General features: G+C 42.9%; 1 protein-coding gene across 3 annotated transcripts in view; it reads right to left on the bottom strand.

Annotated features, from left to right (window-relative positions):
- Positions 1-640: 640 nt before the first annotated feature.
- Positions 641-22,405, bottom strand: part of Fam107b (family with sequence similarity 107 member B) — a 68,758-nt gene continuing 46,993 nt past the window's right edge. For 2 of the 3 annotated variants that reach the window (XM_051205789.1, XM_051205787.1), the window contains exons 2-4: positions 12,274-12,457; positions 4,119-4,269; positions 641-3,258 (exon numbers count right to left, since the gene is read on the bottom strand). In XM_051205789.1, coding sequence (XP_051061746.1) covers positions 3,142-3,258; positions 4,119-4,269; positions 12,274-12,401 — 396 coding nt within the window. In that variant the 5' untranslated portion in view covers positions 12,402-12,457 and the 3' untranslated portion in view covers positions 641-3,141. Of the gene's footprint in view, positions 3,259-4,118; positions 4,270-12,273; positions 12,458-14,472; positions 14,507-22,405 lie in introns of those variants that run through there. The other variant, XM_051205788.1, reaches the window with a different exon arrangement.

Raw genomic sequence — 22,405 nt, 5'->3', positions numbered from 1 at the left:
GGCTTTTCAATGACGCTTCCTGTTGAGTCACCTGTACCACGACAGACACCCTGGTTCACAGAGCCAGACATGGGGAGGTGTTCCTCACTGTGAGGACATTCATTTCCGTCTCCCCAGGAAAAGCCACACAGTAAGGCATAACTGTCAAGGAGGGAGATTTGAACTTCCCAACTATTCTAACCAATAGTATAATACAGCCATGTGTATAGAGTGTCCCCCAACTCACTTCTTTGAGGGTAGTGTTCATGTAACTGCGTAGCAAAAACAACAACAAAAAAGCAGAATCACTAAAAATGTTACTATTCACAAGCACTAAAAATCTGACCCTTCCAAAAAATGTACCTTCCTCTGAATTAGTGAGCTCCTTATCATTCTGACTATTGTGACCTGGAGGACCAATGTCTGCAATCATGCCATATGCTTAATGCAAAATAAGTTTTGGAGCCACTGATATTTTAGGATGAAATTATTTGTCATGTAAATTTTCAGACTCAACAGACACACAGAGAGGAGACATAGCTGATGTCAGAGAGAACTGTCACCCAGGGGAGAATTGGAAGCTATCATTTAACCTCTGAACTGAACAATACCACCCCCAGGTCTACATATGCACCTGAAGCAATCAGACAAACACGGTTATATGGTCCAAGCATTGGTGATTTTTATTAAGAATAACTTTGGTTCTCAGAATTCCACCCTTGATTCTGTAATACTTTCCATTAAAAAAAAAAAAAACAATTGTACAAGAGCAAATACAAAAAATATTAAATTACGAAAACAAATCCATTAAGGCTCCCTTTATATATATTATGTACACTCGAACAGGTCAAGATTCTCAGCGTAGAAGAATAAAGTCAACTGTTGTAGCTTAGAAAGCAAAACTACTTTACTAGCAGAAAACTATACAAAACACATGTCTATTTTGAGAAAACTACAGAGTGGAAAAATGGAGCCTTTTTATTCCCCCTAAAAGTGGCTCAAAGCACAACCCTGTGCAGATGTTGACAAGTCCCCGGGGTTTGAACTATACAGGGTTAGGAGCAAAGAAAGAGTGACAGCATTCTAAAATGCAGGCTCCTGAGCTGATATGAGTGAGTGACTCCTAATAGCCTCACTACCTCTGTGCTCTGGGACATAGCAGAAGCCATCACTTCATGCTATTTATACGTCCTCTTTTGGCCAGACCCCATAGCGCTAACCACCAAGGAACATCACAGGTCTGAGTGCAACCAAGAAGGATATATGTTTGTAGCTAACCCATCCCCAGTGGAGTATGCGTTCCTTGGTCCTAGGAACGGAATCAGCCCTGTTCCTAAGGAGCTGGTGATGGCCCTTGAAAATCCTGTCAAGCAATGGAACTGTTTTCAGCATACGCATCATAGAGCTAACTTCTAGTTAGATAAAAATATATGAGCCAGTCCCTAGTGTTCACCCTAACACCTGACATCATTACTTCATACACACAAAGAGCAATCAATATGCATTGGAGGCATTTTTTCCAATAATCAAGAATGACCTTTCTTTTCTCAAAAAGAAAAATGACAAAGTAGTCACCATTCCAATCTTCAAACAATTTTATCTTCAGCATCTGTTTTATTTAGATGATAATTTCTGATAAGACCAAGAATCCATTTTCGCTGTAATCAACTCTCACACTTCCCTATCTAACATTGAATTATCATCCATTTACTTCATAATCACACTTGGATAGAACATGGGCCTGTTAACTGGCAAACTGAAGCATTCCCAGTGAAAGTACTACATCCAGAATTGTGTGCATCATGAAAAGAAACACAAGCCTGCAGTGTAGAAATTACTGGCTAAATCATCTCTATGGAGAAGTACTAAATAAAAAAAGTGATCCCATGCCTGCAGTATAAAATATATTTTGCATGAGAACTTTCATATTATTTGTAACTTAGATGTCTCTTTGAACAGCATGCTAGCTAGCATGAGGAAACTGAGCAGCTCTGCCCAGCACCTCAGCTTTTCCTGAGAGATGCAACACAGTAGTCAAGACCATCCCTACCAACAGCATCATGCTGAGAGAGCGCCAAAATAGTCATTCTTCACAAGACACAAAAGGGGAAAGAAACATGATCATTCACCAGAAATGTTTCAAGCTAAGAATCTAAGATACTTAAAATGTGAAAAGTATAAAGTTCTCCACTAAAGCCTCCTAGAAATGAATCTCTATTTGCATCACATACAGTATCTAATGGCCTCATCACTGTCTTCATGGATACCCTTCTACACTGCTCTCAAGGGAACTCAAAAGATCTGTCCTCTCTCTGAGACACAGAAGCTGAGTTATACCCCCTAGTTTAATCCTCCAAAGAACCAAGGAATTACTTCACCTAAAAAGAGTAGTTGAGCAAGAAATGACAAACTAACACTGAACAGAAAGCCTATAGTTATTGAAACAATAAAGGAATAGACATGACATACCTTCTTGGAAGTGGAAAGGCAGCATGTAACATGTCATACTGAGAACCTAAAGAAATTATAGTAAGTTCATAATGGGTGTTGACATGTTAAAACTTCTTATCAGGTTTCTGAATTTCGGTGTTAACCAAAGTAATAGGCATGGTTAAATGTAAATGTTAAATGCTAACAAATTCCATTCTTAATTTGTAATGTGGGGGGAGATATACATTTAACAAGAAAATTCTGGGTTCTCAAAATGAAACACATATACTGGATGTAACAGATGAAATGCATTTTGATGCAATAAAAATGATCTAACAGCTAACCAAAGGATTCCACACGATTTCTTTAGTTTTTAAAGAAACAGGGCTCTGTGTTCCACTAAACTTGGAAGAAAAGCTGAGTAGCGCAACCCTCCAGCATTATTCCAGTGCTCTTTGCTTTTGTTTTGCTTTGTCTAAAGTCTCTAAACACAGGTCCGTGTTAATTTGTGTGCTGGTCAATGTCTTTCATTTGGCGAATGGGAATTGCAACTGTCAACGACAATCATCTAGCTTGATATTAAATCAAACCGGATCCTTTTTGATAGTCAAAATTCTCGGCTGTCTGGATTCTCTTCCTCAGGACTTTGACCCAAGATGAGCGCTGCAGAGGTACCTAGACATGGCTCCTACAGCGACGGTGGGGACACGCCAGGTCACAGGCAGCCTGGGCCTAGGACTCCTGGGCCTGGGCCACCTCCTGGCCTGTTCTCCTGAGATTGCCTTTCACCTTCACAAATTCCGGGGCATTTTCTTGCTCTTCTTGCAATTTCTGCTTCTCAAGTTCAAGCTAAATGAATTTCAAAAACAAGAAAATTATTTATGTCCTGGGAGGCTTTTTAAAAGAATCCCAACTTTCAAAAAAAAGATTTGTACATAACTTGCAGAATTTTAATCTGTGCAGAAGCATGAGCCCTATGTTTGTTGCCACAAACCATACCAAGAGTTGACAAGAACAACAACAACATGCTGGGCTCAGCACATAGTTGCTCTCGAGTCTTTCTCAGAGAAATTACATTAAGTTTGAGTAGAGAGACATTTCTTCAACTTGTTTGGTGCGTATGTGTTCGTGCATTCATGTGTGATGTGGTATGTATGCCTCTGTGTATGTATGTTCACATGAGCATGTGTGTGCAGGTCTGTGAAAGGCTGAGGTTGGCCTAGGTAGTCTTCCTCAATCACTATCCACCACATTCTTTTGAGGCAGGGTATCTCAGTTGAACCCAGAGCTGATCAACATGATTAGTCTACCTAGCTGCCTTGGTCTAGGATTCCCTGTCTACTTCCAAATCTTAGAATTAGAGGCCATGACACACACACCCCACATTTACATAGATTATGGGGATCTGAATTCAGGTCCTGCTGCTAGCAAATGCTTAACCCACTGAACGTTCTTCCCAGCCCCTCTGATTTGCTTTGGCCTCTAATGCCTCTTTTAGGTTCCTAATAGAGCCTGAATGTCTGTCTCAAATGGGATTTATGCCTTCTGCTGAATTTGCTTCTTGTTTTTCTCTCAGAGTACACACACACACACACACACACACACACACACACACACACACACACATATCTGGCCTGCTGGAATTCTGTTTGCCCAGCATCCAGCAACCTGACTTCTCACAGCTGGACTGCTTTTTATCTGAGACCTACCTGCTCCAACTTCTGCTGCCTCTTTAACAGTTCTATCTCCAGGTCAGATTTCTTCTTCTGAGCTTCCTCCTCCTTCTGCTTTATCACTTGGTCTCGTTTTCTCCTCTCCATCACTTTCTGCAATTCTGGTTTATTCTGAGGGGCAAGACCCCTGGGGGGGAGGGAGATGGAAAGAAAATGTTAGCTTAATAGAAGTATCTCACAGGAAAAGTAATGTAACTGGACAAGGAATGAGCCAGACTAGAGTATCTACCACTAAGCCAAATGGTTCTCCAACAGTACTCAGACACTCACCAGCATGGAAGAGAAGCAAAAAGCATCCTCCAAAGAGTTCATAAAGTCCATGAACTTAATAAGAACACATTAAGTACCTACTATGTGCAAGACACTAGGCTTGCAAAAAAGGCCCATCTGGGGAAGTGGAGAAGGCAGGCAGCAGCATGCTCAAACAGTGGGTGGGGTAGACCGTCACAATAGAGATAAAGATGCCTAGGACATGACGTTGAGTCCATCTGAAGTCACAAGCCTTAGCCTTTAATCTCATGTCCTGAACACAGTTTAGGGACAGGCCATCCTCAAAAAATGGCTGAGAACATATCCCACCTTTCAGTTTTCAGACCTGAGAGGGCCTCTCGCCCCTTTAAAGTTACATCCGAGGCTGGGCTATTCCTGAAGGACAGAGGCAGTGGAGGGCATCCCTCCTAGCTACCACACAGCTATCATGGAATAACACTCTTACATGCTTTATGATAAGAGAGAAATGAGGTGGTCATTTCTTCACATGGGGAAAACCGAAGGTCAAGCAGACCATCCCTGATGAAAAGTTTGGGGCAAGCTGACAGTAAGACCCATTAGCATGCTCTCAGGTGGTATTTATAAACTGCATGCCAGCTCTGACTCAACTTCCCTCTTGCATTCAGGATTTACCCAGGAGCCCCAGCTTTCTAAGATTCTACGTGAACCTCCCTACCTCTTCCTTATGTCTCCATTATTTACTTCACTGACCCATAATAATCTCTACTTGATATTATAATGTATTATGTACATTTCAAATAAAAATGAAACAGCAGAGCAGGGAAAGCACTCCATCAGAGGCAGACGGTGTGTGCTAGCTGGTATACACACTCATGCTATGCTCACATACGCACGACTACACAGTGATCAGCTTTTGCACATGACACACTCAACCCAAGGTAGCCAGGGGCCTTCACCCTCCTGGCCCAGCTGCTGATGGCTGCTCTGCCCTGTGGGAACAGTAGTCTCTAAGGATTCTGTCAACTCATACTGATTAATTAACTGGTACTTTGCTGAACACCTTTTAGAAATAATTTCCAAAATGTTGCTCTGGTTATTAAAAAAAAAACAATCAACAACATATGTAACTCATACAGACTTTAAAGATTCAATTTCCTTGACACTCTGTGTGAAATAAACCATAAAATAATAAAAGCAATCTCCCTCCTTTCATTAGAACTCATAGCAATTTTCCTCTAACCTATCAACCACCTGCTAATGAAAACAGGGAAAGCAGAGGAAAGATTGTTATTTTAACAGTGTATTTATTATCAAGATGGAATATACTAAATCCTCATTCTCTAAACACTGCCATACAAGTCAGGACAAACCAGTCTATATTTCACACTTCCTAGAAAATTACACATACACCACACACACACACACACACACACACACACACTTGATTCTAGCATCTCTCCTACCGAGATATTTTTTAATCACAATAAAAATTTTGAAGCCACTTATTTCACCATTACCAAGAATGAACAAGAACAACACTGCCCACAGGGTGTCAAAAAAATTGAATCTTTAATCAGATAACTAAAGTCCATATGAGTTCCAAGTATCACTAACCAGGTAGGTGTGAAGGCGTACTGTAATCACAGCACTCAGAAAGTTAGAGCAGGAGATTAGCCTGGGTTACACAGTAAAATGATATCTCAAAGAATCCAAAAGTATCATTAAGGAATAATGAACTAAGACTTTCTCAGTTTTATGAATATAGATCTCAATATGAAATTTTGGACAAAATTAAATTTTAGGATTAAGAATTTTTTATATGAATAATTTAAATTTCTGACATTGCCCTATATTTCACTGGAAAAAATAACTTCAATTATTAATACATTTTTCTGGGCTATACCAAAGTTGCTGGGCAAACTCAGGTGTATGACTCATTAAGTTGATATCCATTTTGACACATGGGCTTAACTATGTTAAGTATTCATTTCTGCTCAAAGATTTTACAAAATGGAGATGGTAAGATAAGATATTTAGCAATAAAAATATTGGAAAAATGGTCCTGTCACAACAGTCAGGAAGTCTTATGAACTTAGTTTAAATTTTATCCCAGTACATCATTTAACTTTCTATGTTGATGAGAAAATGAAGAACCACCTGTAAGCTTGCTACATCCCCAGAACAGACTGCAGACTTGATGTCAAGATACACATGAGCCTCTCTGAAGTTTGTAAATAAGCCCTTCATCCCCTGAAAGGAAACGGTGGGTCTCCTCAGGAAGTCTAACATCTACATTAACAAGCATATCCAATCATGTCATGACTGACCACTGACCAAGTTCTGGTGGCCAGGTCTGCCTAAGAGCAAGCAATTCCCACAGGGCAACCTATGACTAACGCAGTGAACAGAGCTAATTGTTTAACTATGTGCAGGTGTGTGTGTGTGTGAGCGTTCTCGTGCATATGGTCACGTGGATATGTGCATGTGAGGGCAGATGCCCAAGGAGAACTGGGGCACAAGATCTCCTGGAGCTAGGGTTGCAAACAGTTGTGACATGCCTGACATCCATACAGAGATCCAAACTTAGGTCCTTTAGAAGAGTAGCAAGTGCTCTTAACTGCCAGATCTCCTGCCCTAAGCACAGCCAAACTTTAAAAGGTCATAAAATATACCAGTTCTCATAAAATTAAAAGTTGGGTGCAAATCCAAAACTCTCTCCCCTTTAGGCAAACTGAAGCAGTCTTGTTGTAGGTATTGTAGTTTGAATCTGAAATTCCAAACCCACTCTCGGAATTGGGTTAAATCCTATGCTTATTTCATTCCTATTATGTGATGATGATATGAAAAAATTTCAAATACTGGTTATGATGATAATGAGCAAGCTTTGGCATCAATGGATACTGAGAAGGAAGATTAAGTCACAGTGAATACATAATATATTTGCAACATTTTAAGCCATCAAGCTTATGATACTTTATTACCAAGGCAACAAACTTATACATGTAAATTATTTTAATTTTAATTTAAAAAAGGGCATGGGAGGTTTTAATTTTTTTATTACACATACTTGGTTTTTTGTATATGTGTACATATCCATGTGTATGTGAGTATGTGAGTGTGTGTGTGTGTGTGTGTGTGTGTGTGTGTGTGTGTTCTCACACATACCAAAGTATGCACATGGAGGTCAAAGGACAACTTGCTGGACTCACCTTTCTCCTACTATGTATGTGTATCAAGGACTAAACTTGGGTTGTCAGGCTTGGCAGCAAGCACCTTTAGCCACTGAGCCAGATCTGACCCTGTGAGGCATTTTTAAGGCAGTTCTCCACCCCAAGGACAGCCTCCCAACCAGGGCTGATGACTCCTGCCCAGGAGTGCTCTCCTTCTAGCTCATGGGATTGTGACCTCAGCACAAGCAAAGGTGCTGTTGGACTGGTACTTATGATCCTGAACACAAGTCTAGACATCTTTCATACAAGCTTAGTTCCTGCCTGCTCTGATACACAACAGAAAAAGAAATTATGGATTTGGTCTTTGGTCTTCACACAGCCAAAGAAAAATCAGGTCCAGCAATATCTAAAACATATCACAGGATCTGAAGCGACCCTGCCTGGAAAATGATGCAGGCATTTTCTGGGGAAATGGTCTGCTGAATGGGCTCCTAACTGAGGGGCTGTCTTCTGTAGATTCCTGTTCTTCTGACCTGCTCTTGGGCCTCCATTCCCTTCCAAAAAAAAAAATGGTTGGTGGGGGAGAGGGGCTACCCAACTAAACTGGGTAGTGTTTTAGCTGAAAAGCTAATGAAATTTGTGAAAAAGAAGAATAAAGCAAAAGTCAATCCTAATTTTACCAAATATATCTTTTCTAGATTACATGCTACAAACTACCCTACCAAAATATTATTAGTAGCCTGGAATATTGTGCTAAACATAGGACTTATAGCAACAAAACCTGTCTCTCTCTCTTTTTTAAAAATTATTCTTTATTGATTGTTTGAGAATTTTATACCATTCACCCCAATCCCATTCACCTCCCAGCCCCTCCATTATCTGCCCCTCACCCTTCAGCATGCCCCTCTATAAATTAAAAACAAGCAAGCAAACAAACACGCCACCTCACTCCTCCATCTTTTTCGTTTATCTTAGTGGAACTGAGAGCTGCAGTGTGTCATGCAGTATACACATTTGTCCAATCAGCCCCACCCACAAAATGTTCATTGCAGTGAGTCATTGTCCTGGTTCAAGTCCTCTGGCACACCTGGATCCTCACAGAAACTCCTCTCAGACATCCTGTTGCTATCGTCCCACAGGGCAGGCCAACCCAAGGCCAGGATGTGGATCTGGTAGGTAGCTGAGCTGGTCAGTCCAGGCCACTGGGACGGCCCCCTCTGGTGAGAGGTAGAGCCAGCTTTCCTAGGCCCATGCCACTGGGGCTAGCTCTCCCATTCCCATGATGAAGGTTGGGGCCATCTCTCCCAAGTGCAGAGGAGCTAGCTCTCCTGCTACAGGGCCAGCTATTCCAAGGCCAGTGAGAGTCAGGGATTTCAACATGGATGGTTTCTATTACCCCTTGTGGTAACACAAGCCATGGACATCATCACAGACTCCAGCTGCAGCAGGAACAGGGACCTAGACATGCTCTTAGCAGCAGCTTGGACATGGCTGTAACCATGACCTTGGTGGCCACCCAGATCAGTATGGCAGCATGGCCCCAGGTAGCAGCCCAGACCCATGACATTGGCATGGCCTTTAATGGTATCAGAAGCTACAGACAGCAAGACAGACCCTGGCTGTGGTAGAGCCACTGAACCAGACATGCCCCTTGGCAGCAGCCCTGGCCCGACTGACAACATGACCTCAGGTGATGACAGCACAGACCACTAAAATCAGAGTGGCCCGAGGGGTGACATGGTCCTTGGGAATCAACATGGCCACAAGTTGCAGTCTAGACATGAGCATCCTTGTGACCTTTAGTAGCACTACGGGCCATAGACATCAACACAGACCCTGGCTATAGGATCATAGCCCTGAAACTTCATTGTATTTGTCTTTCTCTGCTCATTCCCCCTTTGCCTGTTTGAAAGGACTCTCTCTCTGTGTGTGTGTGTGTGTGTGTGTGTGTGTGTGTGTGTGTGTGTGTGTGTGCGCGCGCGCGCTGCGCGCGCGCGCCCTTCTTTGGTCACTCTCTGCCTTTGGTGAGGCAGCATCTCACTTAAAGGCACAGTATCTCAGTTCAGCTAATCTACTGCCCACTTGTTCCATGAACCCTCTGCCTTTCAAGTTCTGGGGCTGGGCTATAGGTGGGCTGCCATATCCACCTGGCTTTCCCTGCTGAGCCACCTCCCTAGCCCCAGAGGGACTCTTTAGGCAGCCATAACTGAGACTGCTCTAGACAGCATAAATTTAGCTTGGGCATCATTGTGTGGGAAGGTTGTGGGCTTTGGGTTTAGAGAGAAAAGATGGGAATATGGTTCACTGTTTAGTCTGAACTGCCTTAAGATATTAGCCAAACTGCCTCTCTTGGAATTTGTTCCTTCATCTATATAGTGAAAGAGAAGAAAGCCTTTAAATAGAAAGCTTAAATAATAACATCCACTAAAATAAGCACATGAGTGATAGATGGACCCCATCTATCTTCACTTTTCATGTGGCACCATCACAAATACACATTGCTGATTCCTTGAATGATTCTGATAACTGAAAGAGCATTTGATAGTTTAGGGAGGGGGCTGTTTTCAAGGAATAAAAAAATAAATGTATTTCACCTTCTGTTGAAGACATAGCAGATTTTTTTTCAATGTAAAAACCTATGTTATTAGGCAATATATAACTGGTTTTATGGTAAAAACTTGTTATTAGCTTTTGTTTATATTCTATTTCATATATTCTTAGATCTGTGTATTTTTTTAATTTCAAATTTTTAGTCCCAAAACATAAGAAGTGAAGTATGGGGAACCCCAGAGCAAAGTTAGCATCTTAACAGCCATCTTTCCTACTGCTCTCTTAGATACTAACATACTAGTAATTTTCCATTATCTTATGACTGTTCTCCTGTAAAGCATATGATGCAGCCTGACCCTGAAAGAGTCCCAGCTGCGGACTTATCATATAGAAAGTTATCTTAGAGCAGGACACCTGCATTCTGCTGGGAAGGACACTCTGCCTCCCTCACAGCCTCCCTTTGGCACATTCCCTCATTTCCCCACTACTCATACCCTGTGGTTATATTCAATAAACGAGACTTGATCACAATACTGTCTTGTCTCCATCTGTCGGGGTCCCCATCGACTGACCCCGTGGGCTAGGGCAAAGAAGCTTTATATATGTAACATGCATGTTCTGTTCGGTTCATAGGGAGCTAGTCTTGATTACTGGTTCATAATGTAATGAAAGCCTGTTTTCAATACAAAAATTTTACCTTGTCTATCCCATGTTAATTACAGGAACTCAAAATGGCTAAGGGCTAAGGACTGTCTCAAGATCATAAAAGGTTTTTGGAATAAAAGGGGATTAAAAATAAAAGAATCATGGCTGTTTATAAAGACAATGCTATAAATTAGAAAAAGAGGCATGCAAATGAGACCAATCAGGTAATTAATAAAAATCAAACATGGAGACTTGACCTTTGCAAAGCTACACATTTTAATCTCCCAGATCAGCCAGCCCAAATTTAACTTGCTTTGAGCATCTTTCTTTGAGATCAGTTGTAGATATTTTTTCATGAAGGCTTAGCAAAGAATGTTTGGGGATGAGTAACCTACAACCTCACAAATCTGAGAATAATCCTATGTAAAATGTACTCATTCTTCAATGAAGTGACCCTGCGTCTTTGACTGTCCCTATGAACTGGTCTGTTCTGACAATTACTTAAAAAGTGAGGACCTGGGCTCACTTTTTCAATGGGTAGAGTGATTATTATGTAGGCATAAGTACTTGGGTTTAAATTCCCCAAGACTTAACACACACAAGAAAAAATTCCTAGTCACAATATCAAACACCTGTAAGCCCAGTACTAGAAATGGAGACAGAGGGGGCCTAGGAGCTTGCTGGCCAGCCCATGTCACCAACCAGAAAGCTCCAGATTGAGTGAGACACACTGTCTAGAACAAAAAAAAAAGATGGGAAAGCCTCAATGTCAACCTTATCTCTACACATGCCTTCCTAAACACCACACATAACATGCAACAATAGGTAAACAAATAAACGGATAGCAGGGATCCAGCCCCAGAATCCAGAGGCATTTGGGCAGAGATAGAAGTAACAAACAAACTGCAAAGGAAGACTAGAGGTATTTTGCTTCCTCTCTAAAAATTCAACAGAAAGATGGTAATGATGTAAAACACTACATAAAGGAAATCAATAAAGACATAAAGAAGATTATCTTGTCTGTTAAGTCTAATAAGTCCCTGCAGCTAGGAAACACCATCATAGGCAGGGTTTAAATCTGATTCCTACACTTCCCAAAATGTCAGAGATTTAAAATTAAATAGTATATCTCAGCCTCTTCCACCCATGTTTTAAAATAGCATGCATGGGCTCATCAAGTGAAGGCACTTACTGCCAAGCTCTACTCTCTCTGAGTTTGATCCCCAGGACCTACATGATGGAAGGAGAAAACAGGGGCCTCCAAGTTGTCTTCCACACGCATGAGCATAAACACAAACAAAATAAGAGTGCTTCTTAAAATATGCATACACTTGGAAAGGGACAGTGCCAGTGGCAGCCCACCTGCAGGAGCTTCATGGAGGAGACACAGCCTGGCCCTGGGATGCTCATTAAAAGGGGGTCTTCAATATGGCAGAAGGCAAAAATCCCTTGAAGCCTTTGTGAACACAATTAAAATGAAACCTGGTTACCCTAAAAACTCCTGAAGGAAAACAAAGCTCGAGAAACTGTCATACCTCTTTTGATTCATAAGGAGCTCTCTGTGGAGGTCTTGATGGTTTCGGGATGTTTTGACAGGGTTGATTAGCTTCTGGGGCCTAATTAGTTCAGGATTGTCATCTTCTATGTAGTCTGGCTCCGCCATGATGTTTCTTGGACTGAGATAGGAGTCTTTGGGGTCAGTATCCTCAAGCGGGCTGTCTGGAACACAAGGAGAAGGTACATTCATTTGCAGCCTTTTCTGTCAACACTTCCTTCCCTGATGCTCAGGCCCTGAGAGCTGTGCCCAATCTGTCACACTAGGACACACCGTCCTCCACTGGCTACTTCAGGGGCATGCTTCCCTCCAGTGTCTACTTCAGGCACACCACCAATTAATAATTAATACTCCTAAGGATTAGAAAGCACCTGGGTGACCTTACTCCTGTCGGTGCAAATCACACTCTGAGTTCCAGTCACATAGGACATTTCATGCCACTGCATCTCAAAGACAACATCACAAGAAATACTTGGGCACCACCAGCTCTTTCCTCAGCCTCAGCAAATGAATCTGCACTGCCCAAGCCTGCATGGACACAAAACTTCTAGCACTCACATGAATAACAGGTGGTCTGTTCCCTATACCCACTCAGCTATTCTCATGGCTACAAATAAGAGAGGGTAAAGGAAGGGAAGGTGGGAAATATAGAGAACACATCCTTGGAAAATGGCAGAACATGCTAAATGACATTCTTGGAGAGAGCCACTTAACCCTTCTGAGACTCTCTCCCTGGCTCTCTCCAGGTCTTTCTGGAACTATCCGCTCTATGACCCCAGTGTTTGCACCCCCTTCATGGAGAAACTCTCCCAAAGAGCAAGGCATCTGTCTCCTAGTTCATGACAGAAGGAAAATCCCACTGGGAACTGGAGCAAGAGGACCAGATTGAGTGTGGCTGAGGCCAGGCGCGGCTGGTACTAGTGAATGACTGCCATGCATACCAAGATGCATTCCTTGGTGCTGACCCCATGCCTGCTCCCTGCCCTCACAGCAAACAAGACAAATATTTCATAATTATTAACAGGAGAGTTGTACTTGCCTGTCCCATTTCAGTGATTTTGATTTTCAAACTCAAAATCAGATAAGGGCCTGACTACAACAAAGTATTTCAACCTTGCCTGCTCTGGAAAGCCCACAGTTACTTCCTCACTTACAAGATAGCTCAGCGAAACACTGGGTCAGAGAACAGGAGAATGTGTGGGAGGAAGAGCCACACCTAAATGGTTCAAACCCCAGCACTGTCACCTTCCTGATAGACACACCACAACATAAATCTGGATACAGAGTAATCACAGGTTTTCTGTCCATTCTCTGCAAGGACAAGGGCCACCTCTCCTCCAGTGCTAATCCCAAGCCCCTCCAGGAACATGGAAATGTTGGATTAACATTGAGTATATGTAATCTTCATGGCCAGAATGGTAAGAGTTCCTCCGTAAACAAGCTCTTAGTCCAATTCCAGCTTCTATGATTACTTCTGCCCATGAAAGACACCCACTACAGGTGGTGAAGGGAAGAGAAAGCAAGGCATCTATCCATAGTCTCCAGCACAGACACTGAACAAGAGCAAACATGTATGCAGCAACAACCAAAGCAAGAACCTGAGTTTCAGTTATCAGTGAAGTCTCCCTGACCCCTCGAGCTGTTACCAATGGTTCTGGATACTAAGCTTTGAAGCCAAAAGTAAGCAGAGTGACAGCCAACAACTAGCAGCACCTTAGGAATAGTATGTGCGGGTGCAGGACTGCATCTGACTCAGCAAAGACCCTAGAGATAAAAGACTCAGACTCTTCAACAATCAGAGAAACAAAACGTCAGATCATGCTGGTGCATATGCCGCTAATGGCATCATAAATCTAAAAGCAAATTTCAAGGCCACTGATCTCAAAACCTAAGTATGCCAAACTGCAACACCTAGTATTTGTTTACAAAAAGTGCTGTAAAATTTTTTGAAAATTAACATGAAAATAAACATATTAGACACACAAAGAAGTCAACTAAAAGAAAAAAAGTTGTAGCTGCATCATTTTAAATTTTTGCTTTAACACTGCATGAAATATTAAGGCTCAAATACCAAATGAGGAAAGCATAAAAGAGAAGCCACACATTTCCTAGATGCTGATAATACTGATATTTTAACTGAGAAGACCTGCAACCTTAACCAAAAAGGAGAAATACAAACCTTGTACGTAGGGAGTGAGGGATCCCATCATAGCCAGTCTCCCAGGCAAAACGTGACCCTTTGCTTGAAATCTCAAATGCACAAGGCACAGCTCTACTGTCTCTAAAGAGCCCAAAGCAGATTCATTCTAGTTAATCAGTAGACAAAGCAAGACACCTGCTTCCATAAAAGGACCTGCTTCCCTACTCCAAGCCATGGCATCCATTCAACGCAGGAGTGACTCCAAAGGTCAAAGTTACAGAGGAAGGGAGGGTTGGGAACAGGGTGAAGGCAGATGAGGAAAGAATGGGGTAGCCCTCTACTCCAGATGAGAGGAGACTTGGACCAGGAATCTACAGCACAAGTGGATGGCTACCCTCAGCATTAGACTTTAGCTTCATGGAAGCCTCCTCTCTGACACCAACAGTGCGGGGAAGATGCTAAGTAGGGTCTCCTACTAGACAGACAAGACCCTGGGGCAGTGGGGTGGAGTTCCATGAGTTCTCTAACCAGAGCAAACACTGTCTTTCATTTTCTCTGTCTTAGAATAGGAGAGTAGGCATGGGAGCCCCATACCCCAAGTCCCATGTGTAAACTCTGAGCCTTCTGTGACCCAGGTACTAGGTATGTGCAACACACCACCTGCAAACTACTGCAAAGGGGTTGGGGAAAGGGGGGAAAGGGTCCGAGGCAGCGTCTTCCTGTATCCTCATGACTGTACCACAGGGTGGCTGGTGCAGGAGCTGGGAACTAGATAGGGTCACTTCTCCTTGGCTTTCCACCAGGAGTCACAACAAGAGCAAAGAAGCAGCCATCTCTATGGCTTTCCTACCTCTCTCCTCGGTCTGCCATCTTGGTCACAGTTACCCAAGCCCAACAACAGAATTCCGATCACGTGGCAATGTGTCTGTCTCCCAGGGCCCGTGCTTCGACTGAACTGGCATAAACATTATGTACCTTCACTCTCCTTGGCCTTCCTCCACCAGGAGGCCTTGACCACTACTGCCCCCTCTATGCAGACATGATGGCCCTTTTCTATTCCATCCACCACCAGTTCTCACAGCGAGCCAAACTCACTCACCCTCTCAGATACAGAGAGATGGCATGTCTTCTGGGAAGCTTTTCCTAATTACCTGACTGAATTAAACTCTGGCCTCTAACAACTATAGAATCATCTTTCCTCCATTTTGTATGTAACTTTTCATCCCTTTATTGCAAAGACACTCTTCAGCCACCTTGGATTTGTACTATGGGTATTACTTAAAAGAAGTAACCAAGTCAGGGGCAAACTACCAGTAGAGGGAGCCCCTGAGCGATTTGATTTCCTTGGACTCTTGAAAGTGTGCTCAAAGTAGGGTGGGAGGCCAGTGGAGGGTCTTCACTGAGCATCAAGCAACCAAGAAAGCCGACATGACCAATAAGTAAATAAAGTCTAGAAGTAAAGGGGACTAAGGGGAATATTATCCTTACATGTATTATCTCTTTAGAAGTTAACACAAGATACTTCCATCATACTGATACTAGTGGCTAGTAACTGGATCACAAAGGCAGTTTTTTATGCTGTTGCTGCTGCTGTTTTGTCTACCAAGTATCAAGTCAAGGAAAGCAAAATCAGTGCTGGCTCAACTAAGGAGAAATACAGTGGGTTGAGATCTTAGACAAGGCTTTTCTTTGACTTCAGTTTCCCGACTGTCTTTGAACATGGAAGATATAATGTGAAAGTAAACTGTTATTACCTAGGGACCCTCTTTAATCCCTGCCCTGAATATGAGAACTTAAGTCGGAGCTATTACTAGCCACGTATGGCCCACACCATTACCTATTTTATCTAGAAGTGTGAGTAACTCATTTCTTTTGGCCATATTTTCTTCCAAACCATGAATTCAAATAAATAATGCAGTTTTCCTCACTGGTAACAATCAGTGAGTATATGTGGGAACATAGGGGTGTGTATAGCTGTCTGTGCTGTGTGTATGCATGACATCTGTGTGTGGAGCACAGAGGACAATCTCAGGGGTCATTCCTCAGGGTCTCTTTACCTTGTTTAGATACAGGGTCTCTCACATGTGACTCACCAATCAGGCTAGGCTGGCTAGCTAATGAGCCCGAGGGATTGCCCTCTTTCTGACTGCTGGGGTCCCAGGAATTGCCCTGTCTCTGCCCACCCACCCCCACCCCCACACTGCTAGGGTTATTTGTGAACACTTATGGGCTAGGGATCACACTCAGGTTCTCATGCTTGACAATAAACATTTAACTACCAAGTGTTCTCCCAAGCCCAACATCCAGTAGTTCTAAGACCACCATGCTTACAAACACAAAATACTTCCCACAAGTGTTAAAAGGTGTGCCTGTCACATTATTGAGGCACTACACTGCATCCTGATGGCTCCAGACAGTGTCTTTCCAAGTTAAATAATCCCCACTAGAATATTTCCCCATGGACCTAAGAGAGCGAACACTTATTGTGGCTGAGCTTCACAATGAGGCCATTCTTGTTCCATCTTTGTACATCTGTACACAAAACAGATAAAATGCAAAGACTAGCCCTTCATGGTTGAAAATCAGAATTTACAGATTACGGTAATTTCCATTTGCCTAAACATATATTTTTAAAAAGTCAGATTCTATCTGGAAGCTTTAAAACTTAAATTCTGGTTTAAGGAGCTACCAGTTTCATCACAATGTATATACCAGATGCACACACATACAGCAGGACACACCAGAGCCAATCAACACCAAGCAACTGAACTTTTGAACCATAACGACTACTCCTGGAATGCTAAAAGTATCCCTAGGCATTCTTTCCGATAATCTAGTCTCCAAACTGGCTCTAGAAGATTCTGGCAAATGCTAGTAACTCTGAGAAATCCAAGATGCTTGAGACTGCAAACTCAAGGCGTGGGTCAAATGAAAGCCAAAAGGGGCTTCTTGGATCTATGCAGTCTCCTCCCTCTGCCCCTAGATTCCCAGACAGACAGGAAAATGAGTTAGTGCAAGACTTTCTCCCAGTGACACTGGCCTCATCAGCCAATGTCTTGAACAGCCTGGCCTTGAAGTGAACCTAAGAAGTCAGTGTGGGACCAGGAGCCATCATCTGATACCCAAAGGCATTTGATAAATGCTTGAAGGACCTTTGGACACAAACCTCCTATGAGAATGCTTGGGGAAAGACACCCCTCTGGGATTATCCACATAAACACAACAGCGTTGCTTTTTCGTATTTTACCAAGCTCCACCACTGTTAGAGGAGACCTGAGCATTCCCAAGAGGTCCATTTGAAACAATGATGAAATCTTTGACCAATTTGCTCCCAATATGTTACTGTCGAAAGCCCACACAATGACGTTCTTGGGAAAATGTCCAAACATACTTTCTCATCAGTTTTTTTAGTCCCTCCCCCCCCCAAATGTATTTTTAAACAAGGCACACACTTTATATTTAGAAAAGGGGGAAAGGGGAAGGAGCAATGAAGGAAAGCAAGAAACACCCAGAAGTCACAGCATGTACTAAAAGCCATGATAAGCTGAACCAGTGTCAAGGCCAACCAGGTAGTGATGGTACAAAAACAAACAAACAAACAAAAAAGAACAAAACAAAACAAAAAACCCACCTGGGCATATATATGTACCCAACAGTCCAACGACTCTTTACTTGGTATCAGGATAATGTTATGTTAGGAGTGGGTGGTGAAGGGGAGACAGAGGCAGGGAGAGGGGTTCTGGGGTATGAGTTAACATGCTAATACCAGTATTGGCTGCACAAGGTGCTCACTCCAAAGATCCAGCAAATGATACTTCTGGTGCATGCCCTTCTCTGTGGGCGTAATAAATACCCCCCAAAATACAAATTCCATAACACTGCTATTAAGACTGTCACTAAAACCTGCGTTGTTATTGCAATGCTATTAGAATTTGGCCTTGCCAACAGCAGGGTTTCTGAGAGAAGTTTTGGTGAGGGTCCAGAGGTCTTGAACCAGACAAACAACTAATTACAATAAACATTTGCAAGTAAAGCTATTTGGGAATAAGGATATACTGTGTGACACACCACAGCTCCCAAGGCCACTACGGCAAATGAATATATGATGGAAAGGTGGGGAAGATGGAGGAACAAAATGTTTTTTGTTTTGTTGGGGTTTTTTTTCTTTTCATTTATTTTATTTTGTTGGAAGAAGGCTACAAGGGTGAAAGGCAGACACAGAAGGACTAGGAAATGGGATTGATATGCATAATGTGAAATTCATAAAGAATCAATAAAAAAAATACAAAAGAGAGAGAGAATTTGACCTTGCATCTCATTATACAGTCAGGCATCGAAATCCTATGTCTAAATTTAACAGCATAAAATAGAGACAGGTTAAAACCACAATGAACCTTGGAACACTTTTATTCTGCCTCCAGCCCAATACCTGTCTACTTTACCCATTTTGCATAAGTTTCCATTGAATGTTACACAAAATACGCATAACATGTCTGTCCATGTGTGTACACAGTGATAGAGCTGGCTTGAGGACCAGTAGTCCTGGATAGACCCTTGCTTAGAGCATTCACCAGTTATGTGATTTTGTTTAAATGGCTTACCTTGCATCCTGGCTTCCTTAATTGGAAGTCAGAGCTAACACTCCAACAGCTGTGGATATTCTAGACATGAGAAATACAGATATGGAGCCCAGCTACCACCTAACAGTGCCCATCCATGCCCCAACACACCAGTTCAACAATCCATTAATGGAAGTGCTAGCAAAATGGGCAGTGACAGTTTCCTACAAGTCTGATGCAGAAACAGCAAGTTAATACCGATCAACCCAAGCTTAGCCTCTTTTCACTTTTTTTCCAGTCCTGAGCCAGAAGGGTGGAAGAGAGGGCACAGAAAGGGAGAAAGTGGAAAGAAAAAGAAAATCCCTGATTGGCCAGGCACTGGGTAGATTCCATGCCTGCCAAGGCCTGGGAAACCCTGAGAAATCCCCCAATCTCCTTGATTCAGTCTGCTCTCTAACACTGAGTGGCTGTCCTTTTCATTAGGATTTTCAGTAATCTGCTGGACATAAATAAATGTCCTGAGCCTAGGACAATGACATAAATAAGAAAGGTCTTACAGGAAAACAAGTACACCCAGTCCACGTTTGCAATTTATTTAATCTCCCACATATCTTGTGGAATATGGTTTAACCACCAGTTGGTGCAACTCCAAAAAGACCAAAGCAGAAACAAGAGAAATCCTCACAGAGGCACTGTTTGCATAATATTCAAGGAAACCCTATGCAAAGGACACAAGCAGATAAGCAATGAGCTGTCGACTATTGTACAGTTTACACATGTACATTCCATGCCACTGACATCAGACAAAGCTTACTAGGCCTGTGTTTAAGATTGAGTTTTGGTGTCATTGTGGATTTATACTACCATTTAACAACAAGTTATTCAAATATACAGGGTGGCTACAGGAAAGAGAATGGCAGAAGACTCAGACCCTACTGTGGATTCATCAGAACACAGTGATACTGTCAATCAGTAAGCAAAAGTTTGGGTTACTTTCCATGAACACTAGCAGGGAAAACCCACCTTCTAGTCACTCGACATCCAACACTACCAAAAACAGGCCCTGTCTAAAGATGGCCAATTATGGGAGCAAAGCCAAAGTAAAAGATGGCACTTCCTGAACAAGCCAGTTTTGATAAGTTGGGTATTCAAACAACCTTCAAAAATTCTGAAGACAAAATAGAGGGACAGTGAAAATAAAGAGTCAGGTGTGGCTCAGAGGCAGGGAGCTTGTGTAAAGAAGCTTTTGGTACCACAGGGAGTGCCACACGAGAGTGAATACATAAACACCACCCACATGCCAGCTATTTAGGAGGTGACAGATTCTTCACGGGCAGAGTTTAGAATGTCTTCCTAGGCTATACTACTGCTCTAATTCTTTGAGGTGTACATTACAGAGGGAGAAAATGGCAAACAGTGCCACAGATGCAACAGCTGAGCAAGGGAAGCAGACAGCTAGCCCACATGTGGAGGTGGAAACACACAGCACAGTAGGATGAAGATAGCAAGCCTGAGCCAAATACCCACAGCCAATCTAGTACCTTCTGAGGCTCAAAAGCACAGACTGGGCTATCAACTCCAGGAACCCATTAGGGATTGAGCGAGCAAATGGCTGAGTTGGAGGACTCCAAAGAAGTATCACCCAGGGTAGAGTCTCAGCAGGCATTCCCTTTCCCAACTGTCCTCTGAGGGCTGGCTGTGCCCCCTGACCAATCAGATGTTCTTTCAGATGAAATTCACTGTGCTCATGCTCCTCAAGGTCCATCCATGAGGAATGTAATCCACATGGCAGCCAAAGACAGGAAATGTATCACTGAAGGCAAGCTAAAACTACTCTTCCTCCACTCAGCACCATTGTACAAGTTCCCACTCCCATCGCTGTCATCATCAAGAAACTCATTCAGTGGCCTATGGCTTCCCTGTGGGTAACGTTCTCCTTAGCCTGTCCTCCAATGCAGCTGCTGTCTATAGACTGCTTTTGAAAGCTAGTCTTTGGGATCTGCACCAAAGCTTTTTCTTGCTTCATGGCCCTCAGTGACAATGGTGTCCAAGAATAAGTCTAGAGCCTTACACCCCACCCCACCTGTGCAACTGAAGACACTGTAAACTCTGTCTTCATGCTGCAATGTGAGCCATTTCTAATGTAAGCCTGAGGACAATTGCCATCTTTCCTAGCCCGACTCAAATGCCAACTGTGGACCTCAACAACCACCTCAAGACCACCAACTAACTGTGCAGCCAAACTTCATTTCATTATTTACAGCAGTACTAGACACTACCCAGGGGCAAGAGTAAAAGGCCAGCCAGACCTCGCCCTACCGGCTTTTACTACACCAACAATCATCCAGGCACACACAGGCAGGAGCTACTGTCTAACTTATACACTGTCCACACCAGCCTCCCACTGGTAGACGCCACCCTGGGTTCTCCTAACTTCCTTATTTCATGCCTGTCTCAGACAGGATCCTCTCAAAGCCTCCATGGAGAACCAATCCACTCTGGATTCTCTTCCATACATTTACTTTGAAACCATCCTCTTACCATTGCCACAAGCCTCGTTCCATCCTCACTCCTCACCCCAAGTCTTACAATCAGCTCCTCTCTGGGCTCCGTCACTCCTGACCATCCTTCCTTCTCTTAGACAAATCCACCATGCTAACTTAACTAGCACAAAAGCCCACAAGCTAAGCATTGATGTTATCTCAGGAGAGAGTGTGCAGCTGCCTAATTTCTCTTCTAGATTCCCCATAGTCAGGTCCTCAGTCAACCTTCTGAATTTCTGGGTCCAGCTGTCCCAAATCAACAATGCACACAAATACACACACACACACACACAGCCCTACCTATTTCATCCTCTTGTTTTCCCCACACATGATTCTACCCTTCAGAAAAATGAAAACTCCATACATCTTGCAAAGACCTAGCTAGCTCAAAGCTTCCTCTCCATGAACATTCCTGATGGGATAGCTCCCTCTCATCTGGACTGGTGTGTAAGATGCCCTTGCTCCCACGGATTTTACACTTAAGACATTCCTCTGCCCTGGAAGCTTACTTTTCATACCATCTCTGGTGTGTTCCTGCAAGGACAGATTCTAATACCACAGCAGAAAGAGACCACTGACTCACTTCCATCATCACCCCCTCCCATCAAACACAATGCCTATGCCACACAAAGCAGAAGCAGACACACTGTGAAACCAGACTATCTATCAGAAATCTGGGGCTGCCAACTACTTGTATTTCTCAGGAAACCTGCTACTTACTCCACATTACTCTCCACAGGGGATCAGAATGCAATGAAGTCACTAACTTCGCTCAGTCACTCTTGGTGACTCTCCCAGTGACCCTTCTTTATGTCCCTGTGGGACATTGTAAATACTTCCCTTAGGGTTCTAAAATTAATCCTCAACTTT

This window comes from Phodopus roborovskii, unplaced genomic scaffold, assembly GCF_943737965.1.
Source record: "Phodopus roborovskii unplaced genomic scaffold, PHOROB, whole genome shotgun sequence".
NCBI lineage: Eukaryota > Metazoa > Chordata > Mammalia > Rodentia > Cricetidae > Phodopus > Phodopus roborovskii.
This window is presented reverse-complemented; position numbering and strand designations above follow the sequence as displayed.